Genomic DNA, 16946 nt, shown 5'->3' on the forward strand with positions numbered 1-16946 from the left:
AGTTCATCCATCAAGCACCGCAACCTATGAAAACATGCATATGGAGGAAGGATATAGTGGCAGAACAAAAGAATCCTGTCCCCAAAGTAATTAGATTTCAAAAGTAAAATAATCTCAAAGCCGCTGGTGGGCTGGGGGTGGGGGGATGTTTAAATTCCAGTGTTGAAAACTGGATGGTGTGTATAGCATGTTATTTGCACAGACATTAATATGTTACTCTTCACAAGAATGTTCTCCATCCTTGTGACATTGTATCAGCTGTACCAATTTGGTCCAAAAACGCTAGCAAAATACGTTCTCTGGTTTTTATTTCATTGAAATGGTCCACTGAAATAGAAATGATTTTTTCTAGAAATACTACATTTTTAGAAATGTAATTTTAGAAATATGTTACTCACAGACGAGAATTTTGATTTAAGAGAATGGTTCAGATTCTAATCCTATCTTTAGGCATATTTTATTTTTGAGAGGGTTTTAAAACAGCAAAAGTGTAAAATATTTAGATATTTTCTGAGACCACTTAGTTATATATTTACCTAAAGTTGAAGAAAAACGTCAATGAGCTGTTATTTTTCCCAGTGAAATGGTTATTTTTCTTCCAACTAACCAAATAGTACTTTTAAAATTCCGTATGTAAACTTACATTTCATTCCTGTTATGAGCATTATTGGAATTTCCCCCACGCAGCAAATTTGGAAAAATCCATCATATAGCATCCGCCCAACACATCGCTTCGTTGTATTTTTTTTTTTTTTTTTTTTTTTGTATTATGACAAGAGTAAATTTTAGTATTATTCCAGGAGTGAATGTGGTAATGTTTCCTTTCCTTTCTTGGAGAGGCAGAGGAAGGGAAATTCTGTATTGCCGCTAAAATGGGCGCTTTTGGTGGGAAGGAACTCTTCGTTTCGTATGCGATGTTAATGAACTTTGTACCGTGTGTAAAAAGTCTTTCAGACTAAAGGACTCCAGGTATACCTTAGCTGAGCCTCAGGCTCCCTGCTTTCCGTTCATTTTAGTTCCTCGACAAGGAAGGTTGCTGCGTTTTGTTTCTGGTTTTCAAGTGTGCACCGCACACCGCAGAGCCAGCGCAGGTCCCGGGAACCTTAAATGCGCGGCGGCCGGACTGAGAATAGATCAGCAAAAGCTGTTCTTGCTCTTACCGTCCTTGTCGACGTTCACACTCGAGATTTACTGGTTGAAACTCAGCTGAGCAGCGTCCACGGTGCTGCCGTTGAAGGGCTACACTTGGTGCATCTACTCCTGCACCTCTTTTCTAAGGAAGGGAACCTGACCCCGCCAGGGAGACCGCCGCGGCGAGTCCGCCCGGCAGCCCCTCGCTGGGTTTAGTGTTTCAAACCGCCTGAGCCCCAGAGGAGCTTTCTTCGCGGACCTTTCCGCAGGGCGAATTACCCCCAGTCCACTACCTCCCCCGAATCAGAGCCCATTTTCGCCTCTGCCGCATTCTTGGGCCCCACCCTCTACGTGCGCGGGGGTCCCTGGGGATGCACTTGGAGGCTGTCCCCAGGAGCGCTTGGTGGGCTCTTACAGCGAGGTATTTGAGCAAAGGGGTTTCAGTCGCCCCAACTCGTCGCTAGGGCCGGCAGCGTCCGAGCCCGGCAGGGGGGCGGCAGACAGGGAGGCTTGGCCATTGCGCAACATTTGCAATCGCTGGGCCAAGGTGGAGAGAGGACTTTCGGGGGTCTCTACTCCTGAAATGCGGCTTCTTCAAGATCATTTTTAAGGAAAAATAAAAAGGAGTTTTCGGAGACCCCAGACCCATTAAAACAAACAAAATGCAGCTAGTTGCTGGTTGTTCTCGGGAGTGTCCCTGGTGCCCGGGAGAGGAGCGAGTGGACGGCCCACCTGGGGAGAAGCTCGGAAAGGCAGGAGGGAGCAGAGGCCGCGGGCCCGGCAACGGTGCCCCGGACGCCAGGAGCACCGATGGTGGCGAGCTGGCCGACCGCGGTGTGCGTGCATAGGGGTTTCGGGAAAAGACCCTGATGCTGACGGGTCAGGACAGCGGAGACCCCCGCCGGAGGGCTCCCGCGCCACCAGCTCCGCCGCCCGGGTTAGTAGGGGAGGGACGCGGCCGATTCCAGTCGTTTCTCTCCAAACTGGAGTTGCTACAAGAGCGACCCAAAGGCCTGGGGGAGGGCCAGCAGAGTCCCGCTCCAGCGGGGGCGTTCCCGGGCTCCCGGGGCGGCAGCGAGGACGGCTGCTGCCCCCTGGCGTCCGCCTCGAGCCCGTGTCCCGCAGCGCCTCCCGCGGGGCATGCGCCAGCCTGCAGGCTGCTCCGCGCAGCCCGTGCGGCCTCTTTGCTCCTGGGGCAAGGGAAGCAGCCTGGGCGCCCGGGAAGGGCCTCCCCGGCTGGCCCGCCCTGGCTGACGCCTCCGTTAGGCCCGAGCAGCAGAGCCCAAGGAGAATCCGGCGCGACGGCGGCCCCAGCACCCTAGCCGCGCGTCCGCAGCGGGGAAGGAGGCTGCGGGCGGGAGGGGCCCCCCGGGGGGGAGCGGGAGGGACACCCGCTCCAGGGAGTTGAAGTGGAGGGCTCCATGTTGGGGGTGGGCGCCCTGCCCCCGGGGTATGAGGGGCCCCACGGCGGGGGGTGGGGGCGGGGTGGGTTCCCCGGGGAGCTAGGGAGCCCCGCGGCTGGGGGCTGGGGAGGGGGGGAGGAACTGGCCTTGCGCGCCGGGGCGGGGCCCCTCTAAGCTCCGCGAAAATTCCCGCGGCGCCGTGGGGACCGACGCTGGGGAAGTTCCCGCCCGCGCGCAAAGCTAGGGTGGGTTCGGCACCCCCGGCTTCTCGGGCGGGCGGGGAGAGGAGCCAGCGCCGTTTCCGGGGAGCCGGAGGTGGGTGCGGGGCTCGGGCGACCTGGGCCCAGCGGTGGGCTTTCCGTGCCGCCTGCGGGGGAGCCGATGCTCCGAGAACAGGGAACCGGCCCAGCGGATGCTTTCAACTTTCTTTCCCGTAGCTTGTTCTTTGGGGTCTTTTCTGATAAGGACACTCCTTTGCTCGCCGCGAAGCACACTCAGACTGAGTGGGGCGCGCTGCATAATTAAGCCTCAGCCCAGACGCGGTGAAAAACACCAATTAAAGAAAACAAACCAAGAGAGAAAACTAAAAACACAAAACCATGTTGTGGAGACCGAGAACCGTCTGGCCTCATTAAATGAATCAGCGCCGCTTCTCTACTGCTGCCCACCCGGCTATGGTGCCGCGCGGAGCCGCTCTCCAGCCGGGCCCTCCGGCCCCCGCGCGGCCGAATCCCACCCACGCCGGGGAAGCAGAGGCTCGGCCGTGGGTGGCCGCGCACGGCCGGGGGCCGCCCCGGGGCTCCGGCGCCGGTCCCGGGAGCCTCGCGGCGGCCGCTGCATCTCCAGGGCGCGAGGGGCGCCTCCCTCCGGCTTGGTCTCCGGGCCCGGGCCGCTCCGGGCACATTGCGCAGCCCAAGCCCTCCCTGGGCCGGCCGGCCTCCTCTCTCTCCACCTCCTCGGTCTCCAGACCGCGGCCGCCTATGGCGCCGCTGCGCACTGCAGCCCCGGGCGGGCGGCCGCGCGACTGTGCCTGTGTGCAAAGACGCAGGGCCGCGGTCGTGCCGCACCAGGGCGGGGCCTCGGGAGAATGTGTGAGTGTGTGCGTGTGTGTGCGTGTGTGTGCGTGGATGCGGGTGCGCGGGGAGAGCGGGGAGGCCGCGGTAGCCTCCGACTCTCCACGGGGGCTGCGTACAGTAGCGCGCGGCGGCGGCGGGGGCGCGCGGGCCAATTCCAGGAGCCCGCGGCCCCGAGCCGCGCCCTGGCTGATACCGGAAAGGCCTGTGATTGGCCGGCGGCCGCCCCTATGCAAACGAGCTGAGGGAATGGAATTCCTCAGGCCGGGCTTACAGTAAAAGCACGTTCATTTCCAGGCACTCTCATTCATAGAGCCAGCGGGCGCAGGCGGGACGGGCGCCCCGCGGCCAGACCCAGCCAGGGCACCACGCTGCCCGGCCTTGCGCCGGCAGGCACCTCTTCCTGGGGCTCCTGGGGACGCCAGAAGAAAGTCAACCCTTGCTGCTGCTTCTTGACCTGCGTTGGAGCTACGATTTTTTTTTCTTTCGCTCTTTACTTTTGAATGAACTGGTTTCTTGGCTGGACGTTTCAACTTCTTTCCTGCCTGTGAACTTTTCCCCGGTTGTTTCCTTTGACAACTGCAAGAGAAAGTGTGCTGTGCTTCGAGGCGAGCCGTGAAGTTGCGTGTGCGTGGCAGTGTGCGTGGGAGTGTGACTGCGTGTGTAATTCGAGCCACCCCGTCTGTTTCGATCTGCGCTGCGGAGCCTCCTCTCAAGGCCCGCTCCACCTGCTGCGGTTACGCGGTGATCGTAGGTATAGGTGCGCCCGGGCATTTAACCGGCCGGCGCTGGGGCGACGTTGGAGGAAGATCATCTCGCTACTGCCCAAGTAGGGCTGACTCACCGAGTCGATGTAGACAGTGGCTGGCTTCGGAAGAGTGCGTGTCTGCGTGCGTGTGACTCGACTGCTGCTCAACTCCCACCAACCACAGGATCAGCCACAAACTTAACCAACATCCCCAAAACCGAGTTCTCAGATGTGGAGAGCTGTACTTTGAGTGTCATCGACTTGGACTTTTTTTTTTTTTTTAAAGATTAGCTTTTCTTTGAAAAGCTGAATTTTCTGAACTGAGCATTTCGCCAGAATTTATTAAGAGAACATGACAAGTATTTCTAGCCCAGCCCTTCTTCAACTACTGAAGCTTATTTTCAAGGCTACTTAAAAAAAAAATCAGCAGCGAACATTAATGGATTTCTGTTGTGTTTAAATTCTCTACAGATTGAATTGTAAATATTTTATGAAGTAGAGCATATGTATATATTTATATATACGTGCACATACATTAGTAGCATGACCTTTGGAAGTCGCAGTTCTTGCTTTTGAGGACCGAAGCCAGTTTTGCATGATGAAAGTGGCTCTGTGTATGGAAGACACTCGTATATTTTGTGTTGTACTGGGACTTTAGACAAAACTCACCTAAAAAAAAAAAAAAAAAAACTGACAGGCGATTTACTACTGGAACTTCCAAATTATGTATTTGCTGGTCCTTTTGCTCTCTGTATAAATATTTTAGGAAGTGTATGGGAATTTTGGCTTCGGGAATTTTTTTTTTTTTTAACAGCCAAAAACTGAAGTTAAACTCTCAAAGCAAGACTCAGAAGACAGTCTCCCTCGGCATTTGACTTTGGATTCTAGTCGCCCAATTTTTAAAGCATTAAGCGGTCGGTTGCTAGGAGCCCTGCCCGGTCTGAGGCTGACCGGCATCACAGAACTTTCCCCCTCCTGGACTGTTAGTAACTTAGTCTCCCACCTCCCCCCAGTCCCCCTCCCCCCGCGCAGCAATAAAGGCCCCTGAACTTGTATGTTGGTCTCCCTGGAGCTACTCGCCGAAGATCCGCGCCCCTGTCGCCGTCTGGTAGGAGCTGTTTGCAGGGTCCTAACTCAATCGGCTTGTTGTGATGCGTATCCCCGTAGATGCCAGCACGAGCCGCCGCTTCACGCCGCCTTCCACCGCGCTGAGCCCGGGCAAGATGAGCGAGGCGCTGCCGCTGGGCGCCCCGGACGCCGGCGCCGCCCTGGCCGGCAAGCTGAGGAGCGGCGACCGCAGCATGGTGGAGGTGCTGGCCGACCACCCCGGCGAGCTGGTGCGCACCGACAGCCCCAACTTCCTCTGCTCCGTGCTGCCCACGCACTGGCGCTGCAACAAGACCCTGCCCATCGCTTTCAAGGTACTCGGCCCGGAGCGGGTGGCGGGAGGACGGGAGGACCGGCGGAGGCCGGCGGAGGCCGGGGGCGATCCGGGAGGGCAGCGGCCAGGCGGGCGGGGCCGGGTTCTAGAAAGGGGCCGGCGCTGCCCCCCGCGGCCCCTGGTCCATCCTCCTGCTTTCGGGACACGGGGGATGCTGGGTTGCCCTGGCGATCCTCGGTGTGTGTGTGCGGGGGGGACCCGCAGGGGCTGCCTCTAGGGAGGACTGAAAACAATCTGGATGACCCCAGAGAGGTCCACTGAGGGCCGGTTGCGAGCTCCCCGACAGAGGTCCTTAGCTTTGCTACAAAGTAGAAAAAGTTATAAGCCAGCTCCGGCAAGCCTGTCTGCTCCCATGCTTCCCCCACCCCCCCACCCCCCCACCCCCCACCCCCGAACTTGACACCCAAGCCATTCTGCCTCCCTCCGATGGAGGCATCAGGAAATAAAGATACTTTTATACTTTCGGGTCAGTGAAAATAAACTGACAAGGAAAACTGTCAGGGTTTCCTACCCCCACCCCCTCTTTAACAGTCCCATCGAAATTAGCATGTCTAAAGTCCACGGAGGGCGTAGTTAACTTTGCAAAAGTTTTCTAAAGAGTTTTTGCAGCTTCTAGTCTGCTCCTGCCAGAAGCCGCCAAGTAGCGAATCCTGTTTCTTTTCCTGGAACCCTCCTGAACCTTATCTCTGGCTCACCTGGATTAAGCCCGGGGCCTGGAAGGGTGACAAGCCTGTCTTCTGCGAGTCGGGGTCTAACCCGCTCACAGCATTTTTGTCTGAGGAGGCGGGTGGCGTGGATCCCGCACTTCAGATGAACAGCTCAAGGGGTCTTCGTTCACTTGAGCCCCTAATCTTTCCCTAGCCGCCTTTAAAACCCTCGGCCTTCAACGGGGATATAGAAACAACGCTTGGCGTTTTAAAAAACCACCGCCTCCCCCACCCCCCTCGCACACACCCTGGCCCCAAAGAGTAGGAATTTAATTTCGGCGGTGGGGATTCTATTCTTCTGTCTTGAGGGGGTTTAGGAAGGGGCAACTTGTTAGTACAGTCTGTAGTCATTTCCTGTTCATTGAAAGGACTGAGAAAGGCAGGTGGAGGGGGGAGCTGTAAAGATCAGCTACTCTTTCTTTTTAAGGTAATTGTGCCCTCTAAGGGGAGATTAATTTAATATAAGCTTTTTTAATGGTTCCAGGCCTCTACTGGATCTTGATCTAGTTACAATGGACAGTGTTCGCTTTTTTATAAAGTACTGTGGGAGTTCTTTAATTTTAGGCCTTATGCATCCTCCGAACTTACATTATGATTCCTAGAACAAAACAAAATGTGTCATTGGCTGTGTCTCTAGAAGCCCCTCACTGTTCTGAAAGCAGAAGGTTTTGAGGGGGAGGGAATGAGGAATGGGTTGAGCAGCCCAGCTGGACTCTTTCCCTGCTGTCCTTCATCTCTGTAGATTTGGGTTGGGAGTCCATTTCAATTTTAAATCGTTCTAATCTCTTTACCTAAACAGGCTCCTCTAGCTAAAGGATAGGACTGAGTCCCCTCAGTGACAGGGGACTAGACAGGGCTTGGCCCTGGGGCCACTTTCAGATAAGAACAGAGGGAGGAGACAGGCTGATAATCATAATCGGCCAAAGGGTCATTTAAACCCGGTGCCCCTGACACACCAATGGAGTGGGTTCTAAGAGATCTGTGGCTTCCTTTGGGGGTAAATCAGGATCTCTCCTGGATGTCCCCTCCTCTGCCAGGAACCAACGCCCAAACATATCAAAACACTGAGTGATTAATAATTTTCAGGAGGTGAAGTGATGGAGTTTCTCAAGCCACCCCAAGAAAAGCATTATTTTTTTCCAAAAGACTGAAAAAAATCATATAACTTGCTTTTCTGAGCCATCAGGGAATTTTTTTTCAGTAGAAATCTTAGTAACCAAAGAGATTTCTTTTTCAAAATGATTTTTGACAATGCACTTAAAAAAAAAAAATCGAATTTGTTTTACTGAGTAAGAGTTTGTTGTCTCCTAAATGACCAAAGCATAGTTCTCTTGAAAAAAGTTCAAGTGGGTCTTGAGAACATAGGGGGGAAAGGGAAGGACAGCGGGGAAATGAGGCCACTTGAGTAATATCTGTCACCACTCCGTCCCCATCAAGAGAGGCCTCTTCCTGAAGGAAGCCTGCTCCCTGCACCAACTGAAGGAGCTGACAGAATTTTCAGTGAGGGAACGAACCCAAAGGTTAGGCAGAAAAGCAAGTTAGCCTTCAAAACATGACTGTGCCCAGGTTGATTGCTTCCGTAACCCTGGCCCCACTCCTCACTTAGCCACCTACCCGCCTCCCAAACAGTTTCTACAGAAATTATGACTTCAAAATGTGGATTTCAAATAAGCCCAGACAATCTTTTTAAGTAGTTAATCAGTAAAAATGGTTATATTCCCTGTAATAAGGAGGAGAAAATGTGAAACAGTGATAATATCTGATGATATGGTTGAACAGAGCATTTAAGTGATTCTTTCCTAGTCTCTGAAATCCTGTGTGTAAATCCCCTGCTTGAATCTTTGAAACTAAATGGAGACTTCAAATTATGAATTTTCCTTCAAATAGATTAAAATCTTCCTATTTGCTTATCCTGGACCCCAAAATATACCCCACCTTCATTTTTCCCATGGAACACCTTTATTTTTGTAGCGTAGAAAAGAGACCTATTTTACTACTGGGAAAATCTTAAATTTGCTACGTGTTACCCACCATTTCCAGAAGCAATCTAAAGAGCTATGTAGATGACTTAGAACATATATATATTTTTTTAAATACTGCAATATTACAGTTTGTTTAGGCCCCCGTACACCAGGGTCCAAAGGCATAAACATGCCATCAGCCAGTTCAGAGGTTTCGGATGCTAATAGTCATATTCTTTCCATAAAAAAGCAGTAAGTAGTGTTTCTATCGGCAAGATTCAGTCCCTAGGTATGCATTTAATGTCATCTTGGCTGAATTCTGGGTTCCACTCCACAGCTTTCTTTGAAACTCTGGAAAATTAAAGGATTTAAAATAAATGAATTGTAACTGTAATTTCAACCTAATTAGAGTTGTTTGAAATGCCATATTGAACTGGGAACAGGCTAGCCAATGGCAGTGTGAGGAGACCCATGCAGTACATAGGAGGGTTGATGTTTTGCCCAACTTCCTGATACTTTAAAAACAGAGAAGTAAAACAAAATATGAGATATCCTTTGGCCAGCAAGTCCCTTCTTGTCTGTTTGGTCTGTGTTAAAATGTAAATGTTTGTGTTTCCTTACCTATTGTTTATAGCTTTTCATTCCAGTTCCTTCTTTTTTTTCTGTTTGAAGTTAGATTTTTTTTATGCTCTTCTTATTGTCTATCAGTGGGACAATCTGTATCAAATTAGCAGACATGTTAGTTTTAATTTTTTTAATTTTTTAATCTATTCTAAGTGTGCTTGTTAACAATTAGATGATATATACGCTATTAGTGTAATTTAATATTCTTCCCTTTCTTCCCTGCCAAAAAAAAAAGAAAAGAAAAAAATCCCTGGGAGATCAATAAAAAAACAAAAAGAATGATCTTCGAGCACACACATATCTTCGATTTTTGCTGCTTTTTTTTTTTTTAGAAAGGGAGGGGTAGGAAGGGTTCAACTGCTAATTTTGTTAGTCTTAAATTCCAGCATCAACAACCTTTTCATATTTAGCCACCATGATCATTTTACTCTATATTTGTTTCTACTTGGTGAAGGTCTCGTGAGTTTGCCAAATTACTGACAAGGATAGTTTTGGAAAGATGAGAGAGGAACAGGCGTGGAGCACCGTGTCGGGAGCCAATGGGAGGAAGGTGCTTTAGCATACATTTTGGAAGATAGACAACAAGATTTACTTATTTTAACCTCTTCACAGATTCTGCCCCAACAATGAGTTATTCAGTTTGAAAACCACATAGTTAAGTATACAGCCCCTGTATACTTACTAAATGTTGGATTAAAATAGAAAAGCCAGGCGAGATGGGGATGAGGAAGTAAAAATATGTGTTTAAGGAGGGCATTTCAACACTGTGAGCTAATTTTACAGAAGGAAGTGAAAATAGTGAGAAAAATAAAATGGAAAAATTTTTCAGAGACTGAAAAAAGCAGACTCGAGCAAGCCCATTTTGTGGGAATAGAAAAAAAAAAGGTAAAATATGTAAATAACTGATCGGGGAGATTTATTTCAATGATGTTTTCGAAACAAAAGAGAATTGTCGTATTACTGCTCTTAATTAAAAGGCAACAAACACACTTATAATGGGAACTAAATATCTAATTAGAGGGTACTTGGGGAGTAAATATCTGTGTTTTTAAATCTCCTTCATAGAAAACAGCGTTGGGATGGAAAGGATTAGAAAGAAAGATAAAAGGCCCAGACGGTGCTCCACGGAGCAAGGGGGATAAGACAGATGAAGAACATGCCTACCTATTGCTGTGTGGGCTCGTTCTCCTGGTCCCCTAGTCCCTTGTGGTGAGATGGCTGGTCCTCCCTGTCATACTCCTCAGAATCCCAGAGCTGAAGCATCACAAGGAATGAAAGCAGTAGGTGGTCACCTGGATGACACGGGGAGGGGGTAATGGCCAAGCAGGCAATGAAGATGGGCATTTCGAGAAACAATGGCTTTGCTGTCATACACGGGAGCCTATTGCAGCCTTATTTACAGACAGAAAAAGGGGATTGAAAATATAGGTATTACTCCCAAAATTATGTAGTGATGATTAGGTAAAATGGAAGAATAATCACTGGAGAATTCATTGCTGTTACAACTCAAATACAGAAAGAAGAAAGTGATTATATAATTGGAATGATTAACACAGAATTCACTACTGACTGAGAAAGTACCATGAGGAATATCAGAAATGATAGGAATAGGAACAACTTGGGGCATTTTGATTTGAAATCCTATGACCACTTTAAAAAATAGAAACAATGGAAATATAGGTAATAATAATTGTCTAGCTCCCAAAAAAACATTTCTAGAAGAGTCAAATGATGGCCAAGAAATAGATACAACTGTACAAACCATCTTTATGGCATCTTCCTTAGAGCATTTTACCTTGAAATTATAGCTTTTTTATTGCCTGAATATCAAAAATATGTATCCACCAGTTTTCTCCAGCAGCCCTGTTAGGAAATCCATTCCTATTCAATTACATTAAAGGAATTCTTCTTGAAGATCAGCTGGGTTTGGGGAAAACCTCAGTCATCTATCAGGACATAGTTGGCGCATCTAGGGGACCCACAGATACAAAAATGCCACGTAGTTCGACTCCTGAATTCAGAGCAGCACATAAAAGTGAGTTCCCCTCTTCTCTGAGGTCTGTTGATTTTGCAGTTGGTAATGAGCAAAGGGTAGATTTCTCACTTTTTTCCTTGCATGCTAGAATTCCCAGCTACTGATAATCAAAATCAGAGAAGCAAGTAGGGGGTCTCAACGATGAACTGCAAAGGGAGAGTCATTCAAGAATCATCAGCAATTCAGTTGTAAAGATCGAATTTAATTTTAGCAGAAATAAGTTTAAACACCTAAAAGCAAAGTGAGCCCTGTGAGGCCTGTCAGTGGACGTCTGGATGAGCAAGAGATGGATCAGGTTATAAACTTACAAAAACAAGACACTGCATTTCTCAGATATTAAGATGATTGCATTCATGAAAAGGCATAGCTTTAAAAGTCCTTGCTGTAGTCAGTCTTGTCCCAACTGCACCATGTAACCTTAGGTGGCTTTATTAGGTGAATGTTTTAGGACTCCAAAATTTGTATTTAGTTCTGCATAATGGAATTCAAAGAGATTCTTCCCATTAATAACTTTCCTGTTGTTTTGCTATTCCTTTGCATCTGGGTGGCACAGTCGGGTTGAGCGTCCAACTCTAGATTTCAGTTCAGGTCATGATCTCAGGGTCTCGAGATGGAGCCCCGTTATGGGCTTTGCGCTCAGATCAGAATCTGCTTGAGATTCACTCCCTCTTCCTGTCCCTCTGCCCCTCCCCCTGCTCTCTTGTGCACACTCTGTCTCTAAAATAAGTAAATAAATCTTTTTTTAAAAGAAGGATCACTTAATATATATTTAATTTTAAAATAATTAATACACCAATGGCATAAAAGTTTACAACATTTCTGATGTCTGCATCTGTCCCTTGGTTGGTGTTTAGGTGGTGGCTCTGGGGGATGTCCCCGATGGCACTCTGGTCACTGTGATGGCGGGCAATGATGAAAATTACTCAGCTGAACTGAGAAATGCCACCGCAGCCATGAAAAACCAGGTTGCGAGATTCAATGACCTCAGGTTTGTCGGTCGGAGTGGAAGAGGTATGTATCTGTCAAAACTAAAATGGGAGTGCAGAGTCTTACATGGCAACAAATCCAAATTTCAAAACTTCTAGAAGTGTCTGTGATGTCCTAGAAGTGTCTGTGATGGAATCCCTGGAAGCACAGTCTTTCTTGTTGATATTGCTACTTCAAGCTTTTAAAAAAATATGGATTTAAAATGTAGTATCTTTTCAACAATCTACCTTTACGTTGTTGCCTTCTATTATTGAATTAGTTTAAGACTGATTTGGAACATGGGATGAATTGTGAATTTCAAGGAAATCCCTCCCATCTTTACTAAAACGTAAAAATATAAAACTCACCATCATGGAAACTAAGATTATATAACTGGTATTCTCCACTTGATAATATCAAAAATGTATATCAGGGAAGTCTTTAACTTAGAATCCATGTGCTATCTATGACAAGGGACAGAGTTTCAAATGATCACATTTTAAGGGATATACAGTATATGGTTATTGAAATATGGTTGCAAGTAAGTTTACCATTTTATGATAAAATATGAAGAGACAGTGATAGTACCATTCTGGTTTGGCAAGTGTGGTGGCATTTATGACTTTCCTGTCACATGTAATTTGGATGCCTTCTTATTATTTGGGGGAGGGTCAGACCCAGTTAACATTTTAGTACCGATCTGTTAAAGACTGGATTACCCAAAGGAACCGTTGCGTCAGGGCAGTTCTGTGTGGTTTTATTTTTCTATGCCTGTTACTAAAGCATTAGAGCAGAGAGAGGAATTTTGGCTCGTAATCTCCTCTGGTTTCCAGTTATTTTCAAATATCATGTTTTTGCTGTATTGTTAAGAACTGAAGTCGTATTTTATAAATAGCAATAAGTACTAGAAGTTTAATGGAAGGAGGAAGGATAGTTTGTTTTGAAAATCTCATTTTCATAATATAGTATTGAATAAGCTAATGAATAAAAGTTATTTTGAATATAATTTTAAAAAGACATGATAAATACATAAACAGCAGTAGATGACTCTTGTATTAAAAAAAATTTAAAGTATATTTAAAGTATAACCAGTGGACAGTTAAACATAAGAGTAATCATACTCTTTATAAAGGCATTCAAAAATACAAGAAAATCTGTGATTAGTCGAAGAGAGGAAGGGGTAAAGGTGTGTTGCTCTTTTGGGCCTTCAGTTTTGGCTATCTTAGCTGCCCGAAGCATTTTTAAAATAGAATCCTAGGTGGAGAAAATTAAAAAAAAATAAACTTACAACATGACTGAAAATATATGTTCATAATATAACTATGTTAATAATAGGGTAATGCAAAGAAAATTATATCAACTTATTGAGAGCAGGAGAGATGCTATAACATATGAAAGCATAAAGTCATTAAACGAGTTCACTTGTTATATTAAAAGTCCCCGCCTTTCCGTAAATGGAATTCACATTATGATTCAGAGATGTGTGTTTGGAAAACATCGTGAAGGCTTCAGATGAGTAGCTGGTAGAGTCAGTGAGAAGCCAATAAAACACAAAGGCCTATTGCCTGGCCCCTGCCTACCAGCCTAGCTAACAACCTCGGTTCAATTCTCGGGGATTTATACCATCAGGGACGATGGTTGAGGTGCCTTGGGTTGCCCTTCCAGGGAAAGCTGTGCATCAGTGTGGGTCCCCGTGTCAGGTTTTGGTTTTAAAAGTTTGGGAAACGTGAACGGATCGTGCCCATGACACTTTCCCATGAGAAGAGCTGTGGTGGCCTTGGGGCCGTGTGCAGTAAGTTGGTGATAATAAAGAATGGGATTTTGAAAGCAGCGTGCTTCCTTTTCTGGCGTTGAGGGCTGGTCTCTGGTCCCTCATTGGCCATTTCTGTTTTGAGTGGGTGACTAATAGAGGTGCCTTGTGTTTACTTGGGTAACAGTGAACTGTTTCCCCAAGGTGTGGATTGTTTGCAGTTGGCTGCCTGATTCATGCCAGTATGCCCTAGAGTTTGCATAAAACCCAAAGAGTAAAATAGCTACAACCAAGGCTGGGCTGTCTTCGGATAACCTGGAACAAAAAAAAAATCGATGAAAATGCCATAAACGGACAATATCTGTTTTGAACGGGCTCGGCTTCCCAGGAGTGATCATAAGCAATCCCAAATACAGGAACCCTAATTCCGTGTTTGACCCAATTCTGGTTACCCTGTGTATTATTGGTCTTTAGTGGGTTGTTTTTCTGTTTGTTTGTGGGGGTTTTTGTTTGTTTGTTTGGGGTTTTTTTTGGTCAATACTACAAAACAAAATGAGCTGTCAAAAGTCCCCGTTTGACTTTGTCTCGTGATCGCTCTCCAGTCATAAAATACAACTTGATTTTACTCTCTCGAGTGTAAGTGTCAACAGCAAAGCCTGCCAGATTTTTTTTTTCTTTTTGCAATTTGCTTCCCATTACGAAGAGAACAGATGATTCTCGCTAATTTTGACAATTAGCCTTAATCTTCCTCACTGAAACTTGTCCTTTAAAAGTTTCATTACGTTTTATGAAGCGATCGTAAGACTATTTACTGTTTCATTTTCTGTTTTTGAAAATGTGCCTAAAAACACGTCATTGGCATAAACATGCCACCGTGGCCGAGAAGGTCCTGGCTGTTGGCTCATCCAAACATTTCAATGCCAGGTTCACATTCTGTCAAACAGCACCCATCCGAGGGTTTCTCAAAAGGGCTTGGTTCTCAGTTCTAAATGGAGGGCAGAGAAAGAAAACTCCCTTTTCTTTTACCAGCTGCCAGTCTGTGGGGTTTGGAAAACCTCACAGAAATTGCCAGAGGTTGGACGTGGAAGGGTTTTTCTCTGGTCGACAGAACTGATTTGTCTGAGTGCTGGCTCTTATCCAGGATCACAACTTATAACCTCAAGTTCAGCCTGCAACCGGGAAAACCTGCCCGTCCGGCTTTGAGGGACTTGCTGACAACATTGGCCCCTAAAAAATGTTGGTGAAGCCTTCAGTAGTCTGAACCGTCTTCCTTCTTCCCCTTCCCTACTTTTTCTCCTGGCCAATTTAAATCCCGTGCAGGGGATACGTCCCCCTTGGGCTTTGCTCCCTTCGATTCAGGGTCTCCATAGAAATGGACTCTGCCTTTACAGGGGATGAGAGGAGATGCAGAGCACACAGGTGGTTGCTCAGAACCTTTCACACTTAACCACAGGTTCTGAAGAACTGTCCCTCACTCCCGGAAAATTGAAGTTCAGGATCAAAAGGAGTTTCTCCTTGGCGAGGTTAATTAGCAGTAGCTTACGTCGGTTGACATCAACAGTCGAGACAGGTTATCACTGGTATTTTCAGTGACAAGAAAGCGTATCGTGGCTGCCGCTGAGAGACACTGAAGAAATTTTAGCAGTGAGATCTGTGAGTGCTTCCGCCGCTGTTGTAGTACATAATCAGTTGGAAAGGAATCCATCAATCAGGGAATACGGCTTTAGTTAATTCATTTTAGAACCAAAGAGGAAATCTACCAGACCGTATCATCAACCACATCATAAAGGGGGGAAGAGAATCCAGTGCAAATTTCCTCCTAATTCCTAAGAATATGATTTTTTAATCTTTTGGGAACATCATAGATAATTGTGAAAATCCTTTGGAAGCCTTCTCCCAAGGGGGGAAAAAATATGCATGTGCTCTTCTACCCAGAGTTTCATGCACAGTTCCAGTTTCCAGGACTGTTGAGGCTCATTTGTGGACCTTCTGGGGATCCACGGGCCCCCAAGCCAAGCGTCTGTGAATTTGGAACTTTGTCTTGACCATGGAGGGCCAGCCTCACACCGGGCTGCACAGAGTAGATAACTGGAATATGAATAAATGAACAGACGAGGTGGACATTCTTCTTGCACCCTGTGTGTTTTGGTAACACCTGTTTTTATTATAGCCAGGACCTGGTTTGTATAATTAGGAAAATAGATCCCATTCAAACTGCTGGTCCAAACTTCCCGTAGGTCATCAGATATGCACACATGCACACATGCACACATGCACACAAAGGGGAAGGGGCCCATTTTATTATAGCCTCTTGCCTAGTGAATGCCTAAGCTCTCCCTTCCCCCCTTTACCTCTCCCTCTCCCCCGACCCCTGCAGCGCTGCAGTGTGAATTCCACACTCAGCCCCTTGAGGTCTGGGAGTTCTCCTGTCTGTTAGAATGGGGTTTAATTCCTTGGAGGAATTTCTGTTTATGTTGACCTCCCTGGCAACTTAAATCTCCCCCCACTTTCAAAATAGTACCCTTTCCCAGTGCTTTTATAAAATGAAATTCCTTCATTATATTCTTGCTATGGATGTCTTCTCAGACATAATATTTACCCTGTCACAATCTGGGTTATTGCATATTTGCGTAATGTTTGTTACTTAAGGCAGTTTCATTCTTACGGTATTTTGCATTATTTGAGGAACAGTATGGGGAGGTTGCTTTCAGACGAGTGAAAGACCACGGCTGAGATGAAAGGAAGGTCCATTTAAACTGTCCTGGTATCCTACACGAAAAGAGACGTGTCTTTATGGAGCGGTTGTTACTAAGAAATGGTCGGAATGACTCACAATATTATCATAGGATCCAAGGCATTCTCCCCTCCATCCCAGAGTCCCAGAAAGAGGGGTAGGAAAAATTTATCTGACAACCCCAGAGTTGTTCCATGGGCAACATTCAAGATAATAAGCTGGCAATCAGATCTCCTGGAGAGAATACAAGAAAAAGGTGTGATTAAAAACAACAAAAGACCCAGCTTCTGAGACACCAAGCTCCAGGCAGCCCTAGCAAATAATTCCTTTAGATGGCAGGTCGAAAGCTGGTGTCCCGGATCTGATGGAGAAT

General features: G+C 46.9%; 1 protein-coding gene across 3 annotated transcripts in view; it reads left to right on the forward strand.

Moving 5' to 3' along the window:
* Positions 1–2698: 2698 nt before the first annotated feature.
* Positions 2699–16946, forward strand: part of RUNX1 (RUNX family transcription factor 1) — a 90806-nt gene continuing 76558 nt past the window's right edge. The window contains exons 1-2 of one of the 3 annotated variants that reach the window (XM_064579115.1): positions 2699–5776; positions 11978–12134. In XM_064579115.1, the coding sequence (XP_064435185.1) occupies positions 5507–5776; positions 11978–12134 (427 nt within the window). In that variant the 5' untranslated portion in view covers positions 2699–5506. The remainder of the gene's footprint in view (positions 5777–11977; positions 12135–16946) is intronic. The other 2 variants (XM_045902494.3, XM_045902493.3) reach the window with 2 other exon arrangements.

This window comes from Mirounga angustirostris, unplaced genomic scaffold, assembly GCF_029215605.1.
Source record: "Mirounga angustirostris isolate CCGP_5_RB_7025 unplaced genomic scaffold, mMirAng1.0.hap1 SCAF_1, whole genome shotgun sequence".
Taxonomy (NCBI): Eukaryota; Metazoa; Chordata; class Mammalia; order Carnivora; family Phocidae; genus Mirounga; species Mirounga angustirostris.